This window comes from Trematomus bernacchii, unplaced genomic scaffold, assembly GCF_902827165.1.
Source record: "Trematomus bernacchii unplaced genomic scaffold, fTreBer1.1, whole genome shotgun sequence".
NCBI lineage: Eukaryota > Metazoa > Chordata > Actinopteri > Perciformes > Nototheniidae > Trematomus > Trematomus bernacchii.
Genome location: NW_022987739.1, coordinates 16695952 through 16712135, shown reverse-complemented (window position 1 = coordinate 16712135; position 16184 = coordinate 16695952). Strand labels below are relative to the sequence as shown.

Sequence of the window (16184 nt, the reverse complement as noted above, 5' to 3'; positions counted from 1 at the left end):
TACAAAAAGAGAGCGAGAGACAAAATGGGAAGGAGGGAAAGATAAAGTTTAATTTGTGTCAGGTCTTGGTAAACCCATTAATCATGTTGGCCTCTCCTCTCCCCTATTCCCCTACTTCCTCCCCTCTCATCCCTCCTCTGTTACCCTTCCACACACACACACACACACACACACACACACACACACACACACACACACACACACACACACACACACACACACACACACACACACACACACACACACACACACACCCCCAGTGGGAGGAGGTGAGTGGCTACGATGAGAACCTCAACACCATCAGGACGTACCAGGTGTGCAACGTGTTTGAGCCGAGCCAGAACAACTGGCTTCTCACGACTTACATCGACCGGCGGGCGGCGCAGCGCATCTACGTGGAGATCCGCTTCACCGTCCGCGACTGCGCCTCCATCCCCAGCGTTCTGGGCTCCTGCAAGGAGACCTTCAACCTGTACTACCTGGAGACTGAGAGGGCCGTGTCAGAGGGCATCAAAGGGGTGGAGTACTGGGCCAATGCCCCTTTCCTTAAGGTATTGCAAAGTGTGAAGAGCTGCTGGCTTTGGAAGTATTTGCCACACTAAAAATGTGCCTTTCAAAATAACATTTCAATGATGCTCAATGTCACTGAACACACCCAAGATGCTGATTCTGTTTAACTATGTTATGGTCATCGTTTGAATTCATTTCAAATGTTCTCGTGTCCTTTCTCACGTTTATTGGTCGTGGTAAATGCGGGAAAACTAAAACGGGCAGTATACTGGATTCAAAAAAACCTATTTGATTATCCGAAAAATGCTGATTCACAAAGCTGTTTTTGTTTTATTAGTCCATGAAAAGTAGTAATTTGACAATGTGCAATCCAGAAGAAAACAATTCACTATTCCCAAATTGATTAAGAATCCACAAGGTTAATTGATCAAAGTCTAGAAAGATCTAACTGCCTGTGTTTGTGTTTTTTCCACTGTTGTAAATCTCCTAGCAGCCTTCTCTGGGGCTATTGTCAAGGTTCACTACATAAATAAAGAGCAAATCATTACTAAACTCTAAGATGAGGTTATTCTGTATTATACAGAAAATACCAAACATTACTTATCTAAATATTTCAAATATAATTGTATCTAAAGTAATAACAAAAGCTCAGGGACAGTAAAACCTTTTTTAACTCCCCTAGCTTTCTTCTGGCTTTGCTAACCTTCCCTCTCTCTGTATGTCAATGTAAGGTGGATACCATCGCAGCAGATGAGAGTTTCTCCCAGGTTGATTTTGGGGGAAGACTAATGAAGGTGAACACAGAAGTTAGGAGTTTTGGACCGTTGTCCAAAGGCAAAGGTTTCCACTTGGCCTTCCAGGATCTTGGAGCCTGCATGTCCCTCCTGGCTGTCAGAGTGTTCTACAAGAAATGTCCCAGCGTGGTTCAGAACTTCGCTTTCTTCCCAGAGGTATGGACCAGAAACTGAAAACTGTGTGCTATTATCATCAGAATGTGGTGTAGTTGCTGGTGTATACAGACATTCAAGTAGACATTTCTTATGATTTTCTATACAGACACTGACTGGAGCAGAGTCCACCTCATTAGTCATCGCTAGAGGAAGTTGTATTCCCAACGCTGAGGAAGTCGACGTGCCCATAAAGCTCTATTGTAACGGAGATGGGGAGTGGATGGTGCCCATCGGCAGCTGCAGCTGCAAGGCGGGGTTTGAACCGGACAATGGCAACGTTTGCAGAGGTAAATCTGTGCATGAATGCCATGTATGCTAAATTATTTACATTTGTATTTCTTTAAACCTGCTCTGATGACCTTGTCGCACTTGCGTTTCATATTGTAGTAAAGGCTAACTAGCTGGTATGACAGCAAATCAATAACCAGCAATCGTGCTTTTCAGAATGAGCCATAGCAACAATGCTTTTGCATCTTGCAGTACTGTAGCTTATATGCATGCCAGAATTAACCAAAAATATTACATATTATATTACATGAAAAATACCTTTTGAACAAATTGTGTGCATATATATGCTCTTTGTTTTCCAGTCACTATGACAAACGTGCCATAATTACATCCTGGCTTGGTTTACCAGCTGGACTACATGCTGAGTCCATTCTGAATAAAATAGAATATACAGTATCATACATGTCAGTCCTAGCTGTTTAAACGCATGCATTTATACACATTTTTCTTTTGCCCAACGGTACGCAATGTTCCAAATGTTCATATTAGTGGGAACAGACTCTGGTGAACATGGCACATAAATAGTCTGTTACCTCCTTTTTATATCTGCCCTCCTTCCCCATTTCCTCTACAAGACTACTCATCATTTATTATCCTGCCTGGAGAGTTTTGTGTGTGTCAGTGTGTGTAAGTGTGTGTGTGTGTGTGTGTGGGAGCGTGGATACATGTGTGTGTGATGTATGTACATGTGAAATTATAAGTGAATCCATTCCATCCCATGTTAATTAGTTTAGGGTGTTCAAGGCAGATTAGGCTGCCACAAATTATTCGCGAACTGCCAGAGAGGATCGAGGAGATGGAGGGGCATCAGGAAGGTAGGAATGAATAAAGGGAGGAAAATAAAGTAAAGCAGGAGAGCCCTCAGGAGAGTTGGTCTAGCAAGAAAGTAAAAAAAGGACAAACCAAGGACAGAAAGTAAAAAAACGGAGAGATACAAGTTATAGAGAAGATGGAAGCGACTGATGAATATCATTATTTCTCCAGTGAAACACAATAAATGTTAGATTTGCCTTTGGTGTCAGTGTCAATTTTCACAGTAATACTTTTTCTTCATGGAATATTTTAGTTGGTAAAAGCTAAGCCAGACACAATTCATGGTGAGACAGTGATTAAGGCTGACAATATTACAGTGATGATGACTGCACTGCGGAAAGAATTACTGTGAAATGTGGAAGTATAAAGTCTTACGACTCCTTTGGTCTGAAAGATACTGAGCGTATTATTGTTGCCCTTGAAAAACAAAACTCTTAATTACATATTGCAACACCTTTTATCACAATAATGATTTTCATATCATGTGTTAAATTGATTATTTATGCCAATACAAATGAAAAGAAAGTGTTGTTTTTTTACCAGTCCCTCTGTACCTACTGTACTTTGAGAAGTGCGCTGCTTGAACACTGCCATTGATTAGAAACAGCATTATTTCTGTGTTGGAGCTGGGTTTTGTCGTCAAGCAATGTATCTTAAAACATATATTAATATTTTAATATAGAGTTAAAATATCATTAACAACAAAATGTCCATTGCGGTTAGTGTTTCGATAAGGTTTAAATTGCTCAGCTGTACTAAAAAGTCTAACTGGATGGACTGATTTGTCGTGAATTTACAGTTTCTGTAGGCATGTACGTACACCTTCCACATGAGTTTTATTCAAGACTTTTGTTCTTAAACTGTGATTTAAGATGTTGCGGGCCAGAGCCTCTGGCAAACTGTCTTCACCGAGCTGGCATCTTTTTGGTGTGCACTTCTGCCCATTAGTTGATAACAACTTGGCAGGAAACTGGACTCACTATTAGAACAGATGGTTGTGTTTTGCATATTTATGTGTGTGTGTGTTAGGCCACAAAGATTGTATTTATTTTGCACCAAACCAGCATATTGTGCAAACCATCCGGCAAAACTGTTCCAACATCAAAGCACTCAAAGTGTGTTTGTTTCTGTGCGTGTGTGTAGGGGGGGTAAAATGTTCAAATAGACCCTTACTTCAAATGCACCACACTACAAATGTCAGCACTACCATTGAATACACACAAAGTACTCCTGCTGTGGCGCTGACACGGCTCTTAGAGTTTTGTGGTTGCTGTGTGACTCCACACAGCTGGCATTAAACAGAGAAACTGAGGCAATAGTCTTTTCTGCCCTCTGAGGTGCATCAGTTCATCCTCAAAAGCATTTTCGCCTTTCTCTCGACGCAAAATGTGCTATTAATATCTAACTGAATCGCAGGAAATACATTTGTACAACCTCTGGCTCTGCAAAAAGGAAGCCAATGAGGAAGTGCCTTAAACTTGTATTCTCTTAAATATATACATAAATAATTTAAGTTAAGTCTGACTTTTATAGAAGTCTATGAGAAAATGACCCAACTACCCTAGGAAAAGCAAAGATTTCCTAAAGTTTATGATTTTAGCCTCACAATTTTAGCCCTTTCAATACGGTTCTCAGTTCAGTGTAACATTTTGTTGGCCTAATAATGTCTTGTTCAGTGCTCAGTTGAACTTTGCTCCTCCTTGTTGAATTACTTCTGGTTCCAAAAAAACACAAGATGCTGACGGCTTAAACCAAAACCATAGTCAATAAACCAATAGTGACGTCCACTTCTGATCATTGGTGTGTGTTTGAATTCAGTGACGCAAAACAAATGCTACTCTATGTGTTTGCATGAAGATATGGAGAGAGCGGGGGAGAGAGAGAGAGAGAGAGAGAGAGAGAGATAACTGGAGAGACTTGTTGCCATGGTGACACGCCCCATGTGTATGAGCAAGGTTGTTGAATAAATGACCTTGACAAGCCAGATGTCACACACAGACACACAGACACACACACACACACACACACACACACACACACACACACACGCACAGACACACACAGACACACACACACACACACACACACACGCACAGGCACGTAATTGATGGATGACTTCAAAGAATGTCTCAATATAAATAAACTAACATACATGTAAAGTAACATGGACATATAGAGCAAAAGGAGAATTTACATTTCTGATAAAAATGGAGATTGAGGTAAACATATACGAACTAGCTGAGTATTAGAATATTGGAGAAGGAATAATGGATAAACCGTTTCCGGTAATATACATACTTTGCTAAAGTTAAAGGGTGCTTTAAACCTGCTTTCCGGAGGGGAGTACTGGTCATCCATTATTACATTGTCGCATTTGGTGTTGCCTTTCCAGACTCTAAACTGGGATGATGCATAGTCATGGTCGGCGTCTTGACACCTTAAGCTACTGTACAGGTTGGCCCAACTGCTTTTTACTCATAGAACCAGAAATAAATCATTTCATTGGCTAACAAACGATTAGCAAAGCACTGACCAATCATCAGTTGTGAGGGCGAACTTGAGTTAGCAAACAGTTGCTTTTACAGATCATTTATTTGGAGTCCTTGTTCTGGCCACTAAGAGTTGAAGTTCAATATTGACTCTTATTATTCTGTTTTTGGGCTGATGTTATTGTATATGAATTTTAGCTGCTTTGTCTGTTGTTTTTAGAATGTGTGCGCGAGCTTTCTCTGTCTGTCTTTACACAGCCAATCACCTGCTGAACTTCAGCCTCAAATTTAAACTAAATGTGCTCTCATTCTATGCATCTAGGTATGTACGTCTCTGAGAATCAGGGGATGGATAAACTTAGGATACATATTATTTATACTTAAGAAGAACTGTCAAATCACAGTAAATTAAGAAGTGAGATAATGTTTTAACCTCTACTGTTCGACAACATGAACACAGCCTGGCCTCCAAGGGTTCTCAGTCAATCAGAGTTTATAATGTCAACATAACGCAACAAGTATAGACAGTCGGGTCGGGTCGGCTCAGCTCTGGCGGGAAATTCCTGGTTGACAAAAAAACAGTCATCTAAATGTGTTCAATCCAACATTAAAGCAACTGCACTCTACTGAGAGCACATCTGTAGTTCTCAAAGTGATGACATTGTTACACCACGCTATCATTTGGGGCCAGCGATGTGTAAAGATGTTAATTTAATACAAGCTTGATCAAGTCCCGCTGTATGAGATGAAGTGTACTTCATACCTGAGATCTGAGTAGTTTCTTCAAGCTCTGTGGTTCATGCACAATGTAATCTGCAGTAAAACACAGAGGCAACGAAAAGCATCCTCTACCGTAGATCATGCTGGAACAAATGCATCAGCAAAAACCAAGAAATAACTGTATAACATTTCAGGAGAGTGAACACAATAGAGCAATACTGCAGAAATAGTGATACTGAGAGGGAGAAATACAAACAGCAGTTTCATTCTCCTCTGATTCATTTATTTTTTCTTGAGTGTTTGAGCATCAGTTTTTTTGTTTCCCCATGTTTTCTCTTTGAACACAATCTGCCCAACCCTTAAAACCTTTAGCGTTTGATTAAGTGAGACTCTGAGGCTCTTAACTTGCTAGCACTTTGTCTCATTTACTTATTTCACTCAATCCATGCTATCATTTGGACTCCAGTCTAAATGGACTTAGCAGTAGCCTGCTTCTGCAACCCCTCCTCTGCCTTCCCCATAAATCTGTGTAACAAGTTTGGCATTTTGGTCTTAAAGCATCTCAAGCATCACGGAGATAAAGCGAACTTGCATTACAGCAGAGGAAAGGAAAACAAAGTGCTAAAGATTAATCAAAGCTGGAAGAAAATAACCTCATTTGGTTTTCACTCAGGTTTTTGGCAGAGCTTTCTGTTCTGTCTAATTTCTTTTGTGACACCTCTGTGTTTCTCATTAGGCTTTTTTGTTTTACTTTTGAGTCCTAATTCTGAATGGTTTGCTGTAACCAAAAAGGCAGTTGTGAATTGAAAGCAAGTGTCATTCTAGAATACAAATGACAAAACTAGACGATTCAAACTAGATGAAATACTCTGGGGGTTTTCGGCTGTCAGTCATGCAGTCAGCAGTAGTAGAAGTGCTGCTGTGGTGATGGTGTTTTTGCATAATTTGGAGCTTTGAAGACTTCAATCAATAACCTGCTTCAAAATGTTTAGTGAGTAACAGGAGCTCGTTTCAAAATGCCTGAAACAGGTTACGTAATTGTAATGACTCTACACTAAAAACAGGCCTATAACTGATTAGATTAACAGTTGCGTAGCTGTCCTTGAGTTTTAATTAGATCCAGCATTCTGAGAGCTTTGTTCATTATTTGTAAACTATGCTAACCATTTGGCTAGGACTCGCTCGAAAAAGCAGGTTTTCTGATCTCAAGAGACCCTCCTAGCGAAATGAAGGTTACATTAATATTCCCAGCAAACAACCAGTTTCAAAAACATCTGTGAGGTAACAGAGACCTGACTGTCATTGATCGGCAGCACTATCATACTGTGCTTATTTTGTTCAAAGAGCAGATATGATATATATAAATTGCACATTTAATACAAAAACAGCAGTCATGATTCTGGTCTGTGACATTTCATCCATGGAAGATTTAGCTTTATTGCTTTGAAAAGGCTTGCGAAAAATGAAAAAAGCAAACGCACTGACTGCAGACTAGCGGGAAAAAGGGAATGATGCATATATTGGTGGTATCGCAGAATGTGGTTTTTTTGGTGATGTGAATGGGCAGTTTTGAAGCTGTCCAGTAGTGATGACGATTTTTATTTTTACTGTTTTCCGTACTGTTATTTTTGTTTAAAAGTTTCTTGAAGATCACCCCTGAATGAACAGGGAAAAATGCAAAACACACAGTTATAACTTACTGGTTCAAAACCTTGGAAACTCGAGAGGTTATTTTGTAACAGATGGGTATTAAATGCACAAGATCCAGTGGAGGTAACCACAAAGCTGAAAGGAGTGTAATTGCTTTAGAAATGGGCTCTTTTCTTCCTCAAATTCAAGGCTGCAGAGGGACACATAACAAGACCTGGCATTAAATGAACTAAAAGGGAGGGCCTTCACGCAGCCTTAACACTGTGGATGTGAGACAGCCGTTACCTTCATTTCAGTCAGTGACACACTGACTCAGACCTCCATTATTTGGCTCCTCTTACCCAAGTGGACTGCACAGCAAATGATGAAAGTCCAAGTTCATATAAAAGCTGAATAACAAGCATGTACTGTATAATCAGAACAAGCCGTTCCCAGATGAATAAAAGTACATGGGAACATGATCTTTAAGAATTGATATGTGTTTTATGTCATGAAGAATAACTTAGTTAATATTTATGGGCAGAAACAACTGACCCAGATAAACGAACCCGAGAAATGAAACTGATTATCCACGGTGTAGATTATAGTGTGTCACTGTAGACGTACACAAGAAGTTTTTGTTTATCTTGGTTGAACAGGATGATGTTCTGCTATTCTCAGAAAATCCCCTTCTGTGAATTGTCAACCTTACACTACCGGTAATAACTCCACCGGGGCCAAGTCTTTGGAAAACAAAGTCTGCCGAATGCCTTACAATCAGGACAAACAAAATGCGTACAAACAGAGCTTACATGATGCATTGATTCATGTTCAGGAGGCTGACATTTCATCTTTTTTAAATGTGTTTTTTTTCCCTCTCTCTCTCTCTCTCTCTCTCTCTCTCTCACTCACTCACTCACTCACTCACTCACTCACTCACTCACTCACTCACTCACTCACTCACTCACTCACTCTCTCTGTCTCTCTCTGTCTCTCTCTCTCTGTCTCTCTCTCTTCAGCATGCCCTCAGGGCACCTTTAAGTCGTTCCAGGGGGCAGGATTATGTCAGCAATGTCCACTCAACAGTCGCTCCACCATCGAGGCCGCCACCCTCTGTGGATGCCGCAACGGATATTACCGTGGAGACATGGACAAAGCAGAGGACGTGTGCACAAGTGAGTCTCTTTCTGTCAAACTAACTCAAAAAACCAAAAATATATTCTCAGTAAATCTCTTAGAAATGTGAGTGTAATTCTGCTTTGGGACAATCTTGTACTGAAGTAACCACCAGCTGACATATTAAAACACATCAGTGGTTGTCATCACTGACAGTCCAATTTCTCTTCATTAAATTAAAGGACAATATATTCTTTGATTTATCATTCCAGCCATAATTTCATGCACCTCATTCAGATGTGAGCGTGCCGCAATGTTCCCTTGGTTGTTTGGGGATTTGGGGAACAGTAAGTAATAACTCTGCCACACTCCTCAGGCTTTCCATTGAAGTGAATATGTGTTTAGTGTGTTGGAGAGGCTGTATTGCTATGCGAGGCAAGGCACAGAATTTGAAAAACACAGCCTCTCAGTTCCACTGAGAGATGTTGTAAGTAGGTTGAGACATGAATCATTTTGGACTGTCTCTGAAGCTAGTCTCAAACTGTGAAACTGTGTGTGTATAAGTCTGTGTACACTGTGTGTGCTTGTGCAAGTCCTGGTGACCTGGATACAACTTGATGTTTTTCAAAGCTAAAAAAAGCTCTGGTTCATTCATGGGCAGTTCATTATTTTACTTTCTTACATTCATGAATGAATTTGCAACATTTTGCCTGAAGAATATATAAAAGGTAACCCAAAAACAGTCTTTGCTCCAAATCACAAAAGGATTGCTGAACCTCATCAAATATGACAAAAAGGCATTGAGTTACTGCACCTGCAAACGGTGAAATGGACCCCTACCTGCGCTGTCAAGCAAATAGAGTCTCAGTGCTCCTGTGCTGTTTGCACATATTAAAGTAATATGCATACATTTGATGAAAATGTGCCCCTTTTCATGCAAATGAGCCACATTGCAAAAACACTCAAATTCTCTCTGTCACGTTTGAATTTCCTCTCATGAAGATTAGAGGAGTTCCTCACTGCATGTGGTCTGAAAATGTTTTTCTCTCTGCTTTTGTTCTGCCTACTGGGTTCTTGGTGCAAACGGTAACATTTATTATTTGCCACATGAACAATTTGAATCAAATGCAAAAAAAGACAAATTGACGCAGCTGTATGGGAGAGTGATACAAGCGCAATACCTATTGTGATATCAGCCAGCAGGAAGTGGCTGATATCTGCGCTCTCAAGGTGCTAACAGCAGCCGCAATCAATCTTCAAATTCAACCATCAGTGTGAATTACGACAACAAAAATTGTCCAATCCCTGCTTTAAGCCTTGTTTTCCCACCTCAATATATTAATAACAAAGAAACACTAAACCACAAATGAACAAAAAGGTGTTAACATTTGGTCATACAGTATGTGCTGTGCTATCTAATTTTCCTGCATCACCAGCGCCTCACATACTCCCATTAGGGAAATCAAATTCTGGGGACTTTGAGCAAGTCACCCAGCACTTTATTGTTTTTTTTGTAATCTTATATGATGCTCACAAAGAGATAACGAGGAAGTAATTGGTTCTGAACGTGAGTTTTATCAAAAAAAGGTAAACAACTGAATGAATCAGAGACATGATGTGGTCTTATATTAGGTGGAAATTGTGACTGTTTGGCAAAAAAACAACAAAGACAATTCAATTCATATACTATAGAGATCAGTATTGAAAGTCCCCATCATCGTTATATAATATTCCGCAGTCCTTGAGTTGGTTGAATTTTTGCTCACATGGGCGGTGGTGGCGAAGTCCATAGGGACTTGGCTTGGCAACTGGAAGGTCACCAGTTCAAGTCCCGGCAAGACCAAGTGCTACCAAGGTGTCCCTGAGCAAGGCACCGTTCCCTACACTGCTCCCCGGGCGCCGTTCATAATGGCAGCCCACTGCTCCTAACACTAGGATGGGTCAAATGCAGAGAAACCATTTCATTACATAGTACCTGTACTGTGTAATGACAATAAAAGTGCAAAAAAATATAACAAACTGCACTAGAGGCATATCGAGAACAACATTTTCCAGCAACAGTGGTCCAGTTGCTTCAGTTTGATTTAAATATTCCTCTCTGAATGAGAAAGTCAAATGCAGAGGGATAGAAGCCATAGAGGTATAATCATTGTTGTTGTAAAATAGTGATCGTGAAAACATCAATAGAGGCAATAAACAGGGTGAACTATTACCCACACATTTCAGATCTTACACTAAAAACTTTTTCTCATTGCATGTGTCACAACTGATCATTTATTGCAGATGGGAAATCGGAAAGGATTTTTCCACAGTGGTTATGGAACACTTTATGGGTTTAACCTTGTCTGACAACAGAGAAAGCACATGAAAAGCCTCACCTTAAACAAGCTGCAGCATTCTCAAATTGATGCTGACAGGAGAAGAACATCTACTTTGCCAGAGAAAAGGTGTCGGGTGTCAACCTACTTAGCCTAATACTTTTGATTCAAGGGTAAACACACATTGAGTCACAAGGTTTCCTTTTTAACACAAATACTATGAAACCTGTGGGTTTTAACTGCATGACTGGAGGAGCATCAGTTTAATTTTATTTAGTAAAAACTCAATCAAATATAAATTCCGATAGGTGATGTGAAAGTGCAATGTGCAGATAGTAACCTCACAAAATCATTTCCAGGTACAGAAGAGGTGTGTGTGAGTACTGCATCTGTGTGTGTTTTTTTTTAGTGTATTTTGGGTACAGGTCAGATTGATACTGTGAAAGCCACTCCCAGCACAGTGAGGACGTGCAGTAAAGTGGTGGACTGCAGTACAGATAATTCCTCGCAGCAGTACAAATTGACAGTTAAAATGTGATGATATGGCCTTCTTTATAGTAATGCTATTCAGATCAAGTGAGTATTTGTGATGATTATTGTATGAATGCACAGTTAGTGGGCGGGTCCTCTCTCTGCAGGCTTGTTAATTATGCTACTGTTTTTTTCAACTTACCACTCTGTTAGCACTGATTCTGCAGTGTGGGTCTATTACACACACATTAATTCTATATTTATTCCACAGGCCATCTCAGACGTTTCTCATGAAACTGATATGTAACATATGCCAAGGCTGAATATGGCTTTCATTTCTTGTTCCCACACGTCGTGCGGTTGTGTCTGTGTGGGTCTTTGTGATGTGCACGAACAGTCGAGGAGAATTGAACCCGCTAGGTTTAACCTTGTGAAAACTCTGTCTGTGTGTTTAAGACTCGCTTTAACACCCTGAAAGCCAGAGTTTCTGCTCGGATCAAAGAGATGAGCTGACAGAAAGGAGAGACTGAAGCTGAGTGACTGAATGAATAGTGACAGAATAAAAGATTCTCTGGCTGGCGGTGAGTTGTTAGGTCACCTTCTGACTGAGAGAGACAGGGTTGGATAGGTTCTCCACATCTGTAGCAGCAGTACTGCAGTGTCAGTGAAGTAAAGTTATCATCCTCATATTCTCTGTTCAGTGAACACAAGAATCCTGGTTAACTTCTTGAAGGAACACTCACTTAAAGGGGACCTATCATGCAAAATGCACTTTTGTACGTCTTTTATACATGAATATGTGTCCCCGGTGTGTCAGGGAACTCACCAAGTGTCAGAAAACACAACCCTCTCTCTTTTCCTCCATACCCAAATCTCTAAAAACGGGGCTGCAACGGAGCTGATACAGATTTGAAATTGTTCTGACGTCAGAAACGGGGAGCTCCGCCTATATGGGCAACTCTCCACCTATCAGGGGAATGGGGGGTTGGGCCACGGCCACGGCCATTGCCACTCGAAAGCGCTGGAGACGCTGTAGTACATATGCCAGGCCTGTAAGTGGTGCTGTAGTCTGCCACAAAAGCAGCGAAGAAGACTTCTCACAGAATCAGCCCTTGCAAAAACAGGGCTGGAAAAGAGCAAATAGAGCGAAATGAGGCATGGCTAAAATGCATGATCTGTTTGGTATTTTGAAAAAAAAGATTGACAGATATGTTTTATATAGGTATGGCCCTATATATATATTATTCAAATATAGCATGATAGGTCCACTTTAAAGCTAAAATGTGATTCTTCACTTTGATGCCAGTATTGTGCTTCACTGTCCGTACTTTAATGTAGAATATAATGTTGGCAAAATCGGGTGAAGAGAAAGATCACAAGATGGGATGGGAGATGTACTTTTCTGTTGTCACAAGAGTTGTAAGGAGTGTTCAGATGTTAGATGTACCTTTTTAATTTGTATTAAATTATAGCTTATGAGTTGGTAGAGATGGCGACCCATGTACTGGGGCTTGGTACCAATGCTGAGGTTTTCCAAAACACTTTTTTTGCGTGTCATCCCTTCTGTCTCCCCCTTTCAACACTGCAACTTCAATAAAGGCACTGGTTGCCCAAAACAATTAATCCAGCATTTTCCTTAATTCATTTTTTTTAATGTTTCTATACAAATTTAGAAAATGTGCATCACAAAAGAAACAATAACAGGACAGTCATACTCAGCATATGAATGCATAAATGTCCTGTCCTATCAGATATTTCCTTTACTGTCAGTGTGATACTATTTGTCCTTTGTTACTGTAATAATATATCAACTAAAACGTTTCCAAAAATAGCTAACACCAAACAAGCAGTGATTCTCTGCTTTCACAACAGCTTGCTTTGCTATAAAATACCAGACATCCTGTGATAATAAAAAAAACATCCATATGTCAGACATAAGTAGACGCTGCCTAATGAAAATGCAAATTATTTTCTCAAGTGCTCACCATAATGAAGTTTGATTGCATCCAGGTGTGGAACAGTTCATCTGGCAGATTCTGAAACACGTGCTTCACGTGTGTTTTTTCAATTCCTAACGTCCAATCATCTGTCTCTAGGTGTCCCTTCGGCTCCTCGTAACGTGGTCTCAGTCGTCAACCAGACATCAGTGATGGTGGAGTGGCACCCACCGCGGGATATCGGGCACCGTGAAGACCTGTCGTATAACGTCCTGTGCCGCCGATGCCATAGCAACGAGCGCCGAGCGTGTCAGCCGTGTGACGACAGCGTGGCATTTATTCCGGGCAAGCAAGGGTTAAAGGAAACGATGGTGGAGATCAGCAAGCTGCGGGCCCACACATCATACACCTTCGAAATTCAGGTTGGTCCATTGCGCAGAGAGAAGGGCTTTTTTGAGGCTTGAATGGAAATCTTTATTTGGAGTACCACAAGCTTTAGGCTTTAAATGTGTTGAAAGTTAACATGCCTTTTCTGTGGTTTCACAACAGTTGCAATGGACATCAATGGCTCAGATAAATCACAAGAACCTTTGAAAAAAGTATCAAAAAACGTTAAGAAAACATTTCAAAAATCACCCTGCTTCTCTTTTGTCGATCTTGACAATATTGATTTCTAATTACACAATTCTTCACAATACTATTCAATACTTCATAGCTCTAAAACTCAAGGTTGCAATTGAATGTCTGTAACGGTTGTAAATAAAGGATATTCAAGCTGCAACACTCCTTGGAAAAAACAAATACCAAGCCTGCAGAACAGATGAAGAATATATCAGTGGATAGTTCCTTAAATAGTTCACACTACTAGTTACACAATGTTGAAGACATTCATGTTTACAAAGTTGGATCACTGGTCAAAATATGAAGATGCTTCTCTAAAAATTCATTATACTTTTTTAATGAAAACTACAAAAATTATACTTTTTAAACTAGTGTGTTGTCAACTCATGTTTTAATATGCAAATTGCTGCCAGATATTCCCCGTGGTGTTCAAGGACACTGAGGCTGCAAAGATGATTGCTGACAAGTAACATCATGTTCTCTCAAACCACAAGGCCACCCCCCCCCCCCCCCCCCACTATAAAGCCCATAGCAATGTGAACCAATCATCTACAATTGGTCGCCTTTAACATCAAGGCTGGGTGTTTAAATCAAGGTCTACTGCTTTGTAATTGTGAAGGTAAGGAAGTGTGTTGCTTAAATTCTCCAATTCAGACGTGTAAAATCTAGTCTTATGACATATAGTTAATGATTTTTGTATTCAGTAGTGTGGCCCAATTGGTGAGTTGATTCATGAAAGGTCCCATGTCATGCTTTTCCGGTTATTACCCGTCCCCTTGTGTGTTATGAAGGTTTTTATGCATGTAAACGGTCTGCAGAGTCAAAAACCCTCAAAGTACACCCTGTAGGGAGTAAAACTCTAACACAGAAAAGACCTCCCCAAAACACCTCATTGGAGATTTATCATGTTCTTCCTGGGCATCGTGACGTCTGGATACCCAGTTGCCACGCCCAGAGCTATGACGCGATACGGTCATGCGGTACCCGGAACCAAATGGACCAATCCGTGGAGCCGTTACGTTATGTCCGCGGAGCCGTTGCGTTAATCCCCTGCTGATTGGTCCAAATTGACCAATCCACGGACTTCCTCACACACACACACACACTCAGTGCAGGCAGCTCTGTTGATTTCTCCTCCCTGGCTGCAGGCTGATAACAGACAGTTGGGATCGCGGCAAAATTCTCTCTGCAGACCCATTCTCACAGCGTTTATCAACCTTTTTCTTACTCAATATCAAGCCACACTTATTGTTTTTACTTCGGCTGTGAGTTTGTGTGTGCTCAGGATGAGTTTGGCTGTGTTTCGCTGTGTATCGCTAAACAAGGAAACCACACCTCCACGAAGCTCAGCGCGATTCACTACGTCCCGACCAATCGGAGCACACTGTGCTCACAGGGAGGGTGGGGGCTGGAGCGTTTGGAGCTACAACGAGCCGTTAAAGGCAGAGAGTGAAATTCAGTGAACACAAGTAGTTTACAGAGATGCTGTGAGAAACCAATGTGAGTTTGGAAAATTGCACAATATAAATCTATTCTAGTAGACCTCAACAATGGAATTATGATCAGTGGAAATGGCCATGACATGGGACCTTTAAGAAAGTATGGGACGTATACATCTATAATGATGTATGAATGAATGTGTAAATCACTGTCCTGATTGTGAAAGTATTGATTATAATATGATGTGTTTCCTGAAGGCAGTCACACAGAAGTGAATATCCATTGAGATATCCATTCGTTTCTTCCAAATGGTTACATCAAAAAAGTTATTCTACATTGATGCAATAACTATCTGTTTAAAATACTAGTGGTGCAATGTAGAAACATTTGGCAAACTGATATAATTTAATCCTTTTAGACGTAAAAGGAAAGATAAAACAAAAAATTAAATGTGAAATTATAAAGAAACAACACAACATTAGAATTAGAGCTTGGTGTAAGCCATTAAGCTATCATTACTAATTGCCACGCCTTGGTTTAATGATTTGCTGTGACTAAAGACATTGTTCCGACCGTCAAAATGATTAACTGAGCTCACGACAAACAACATGTGGCAGATAATTAGGTGGTCTTTAAACGCACTCGGAACCATTTAATTGTGCCTTTGTGTTGGTGAGATGAGAAAGACACTGAGACAGTTTTATGAAAACATTTACAGCCTTTCTACACGGAAGTAAAATAAAATACATGTTCCACCAAAAGCAGGAAATATATATATAATATGTCTTGCTTGTTCAAGTGTGTAAGCTAAGCAGCCTAACAGGGTTATAGTATTCATAAATAATAGCTTGATATTACAATGTTCATTATTATTCTCCTAAA

The 16184-nt window shown here is 40.3% G+C and overlaps 1 protein-coding gene across 1 annotated transcript in view; it reads left to right on the top strand.

Moving 5' to 3' along the window:
* LOC117495943 (ephrin type-B receptor 1-like) overlaps positions 1-16184 on the top strand; it is a 95138-nt gene that overhangs the window by 34438 nt on the left and 44516 nt on the right. Inside the window, exons 3-7 of the mRNA XM_034147561.1 lie at positions 261-551; positions 1242-1460; positions 1567-1747; positions 8419-8574; positions 13401-13663. Coding sequence (XP_034003452.1) covers positions 261-551; positions 1242-1460; positions 1567-1747; positions 8419-8574; positions 13401-13663 — 1110 coding nt within the window. The remainder of the gene's footprint in view (positions 1-260; positions 552-1241; positions 1461-1566; positions 1748-8418; positions 8575-13400; positions 13664-16184) is intronic.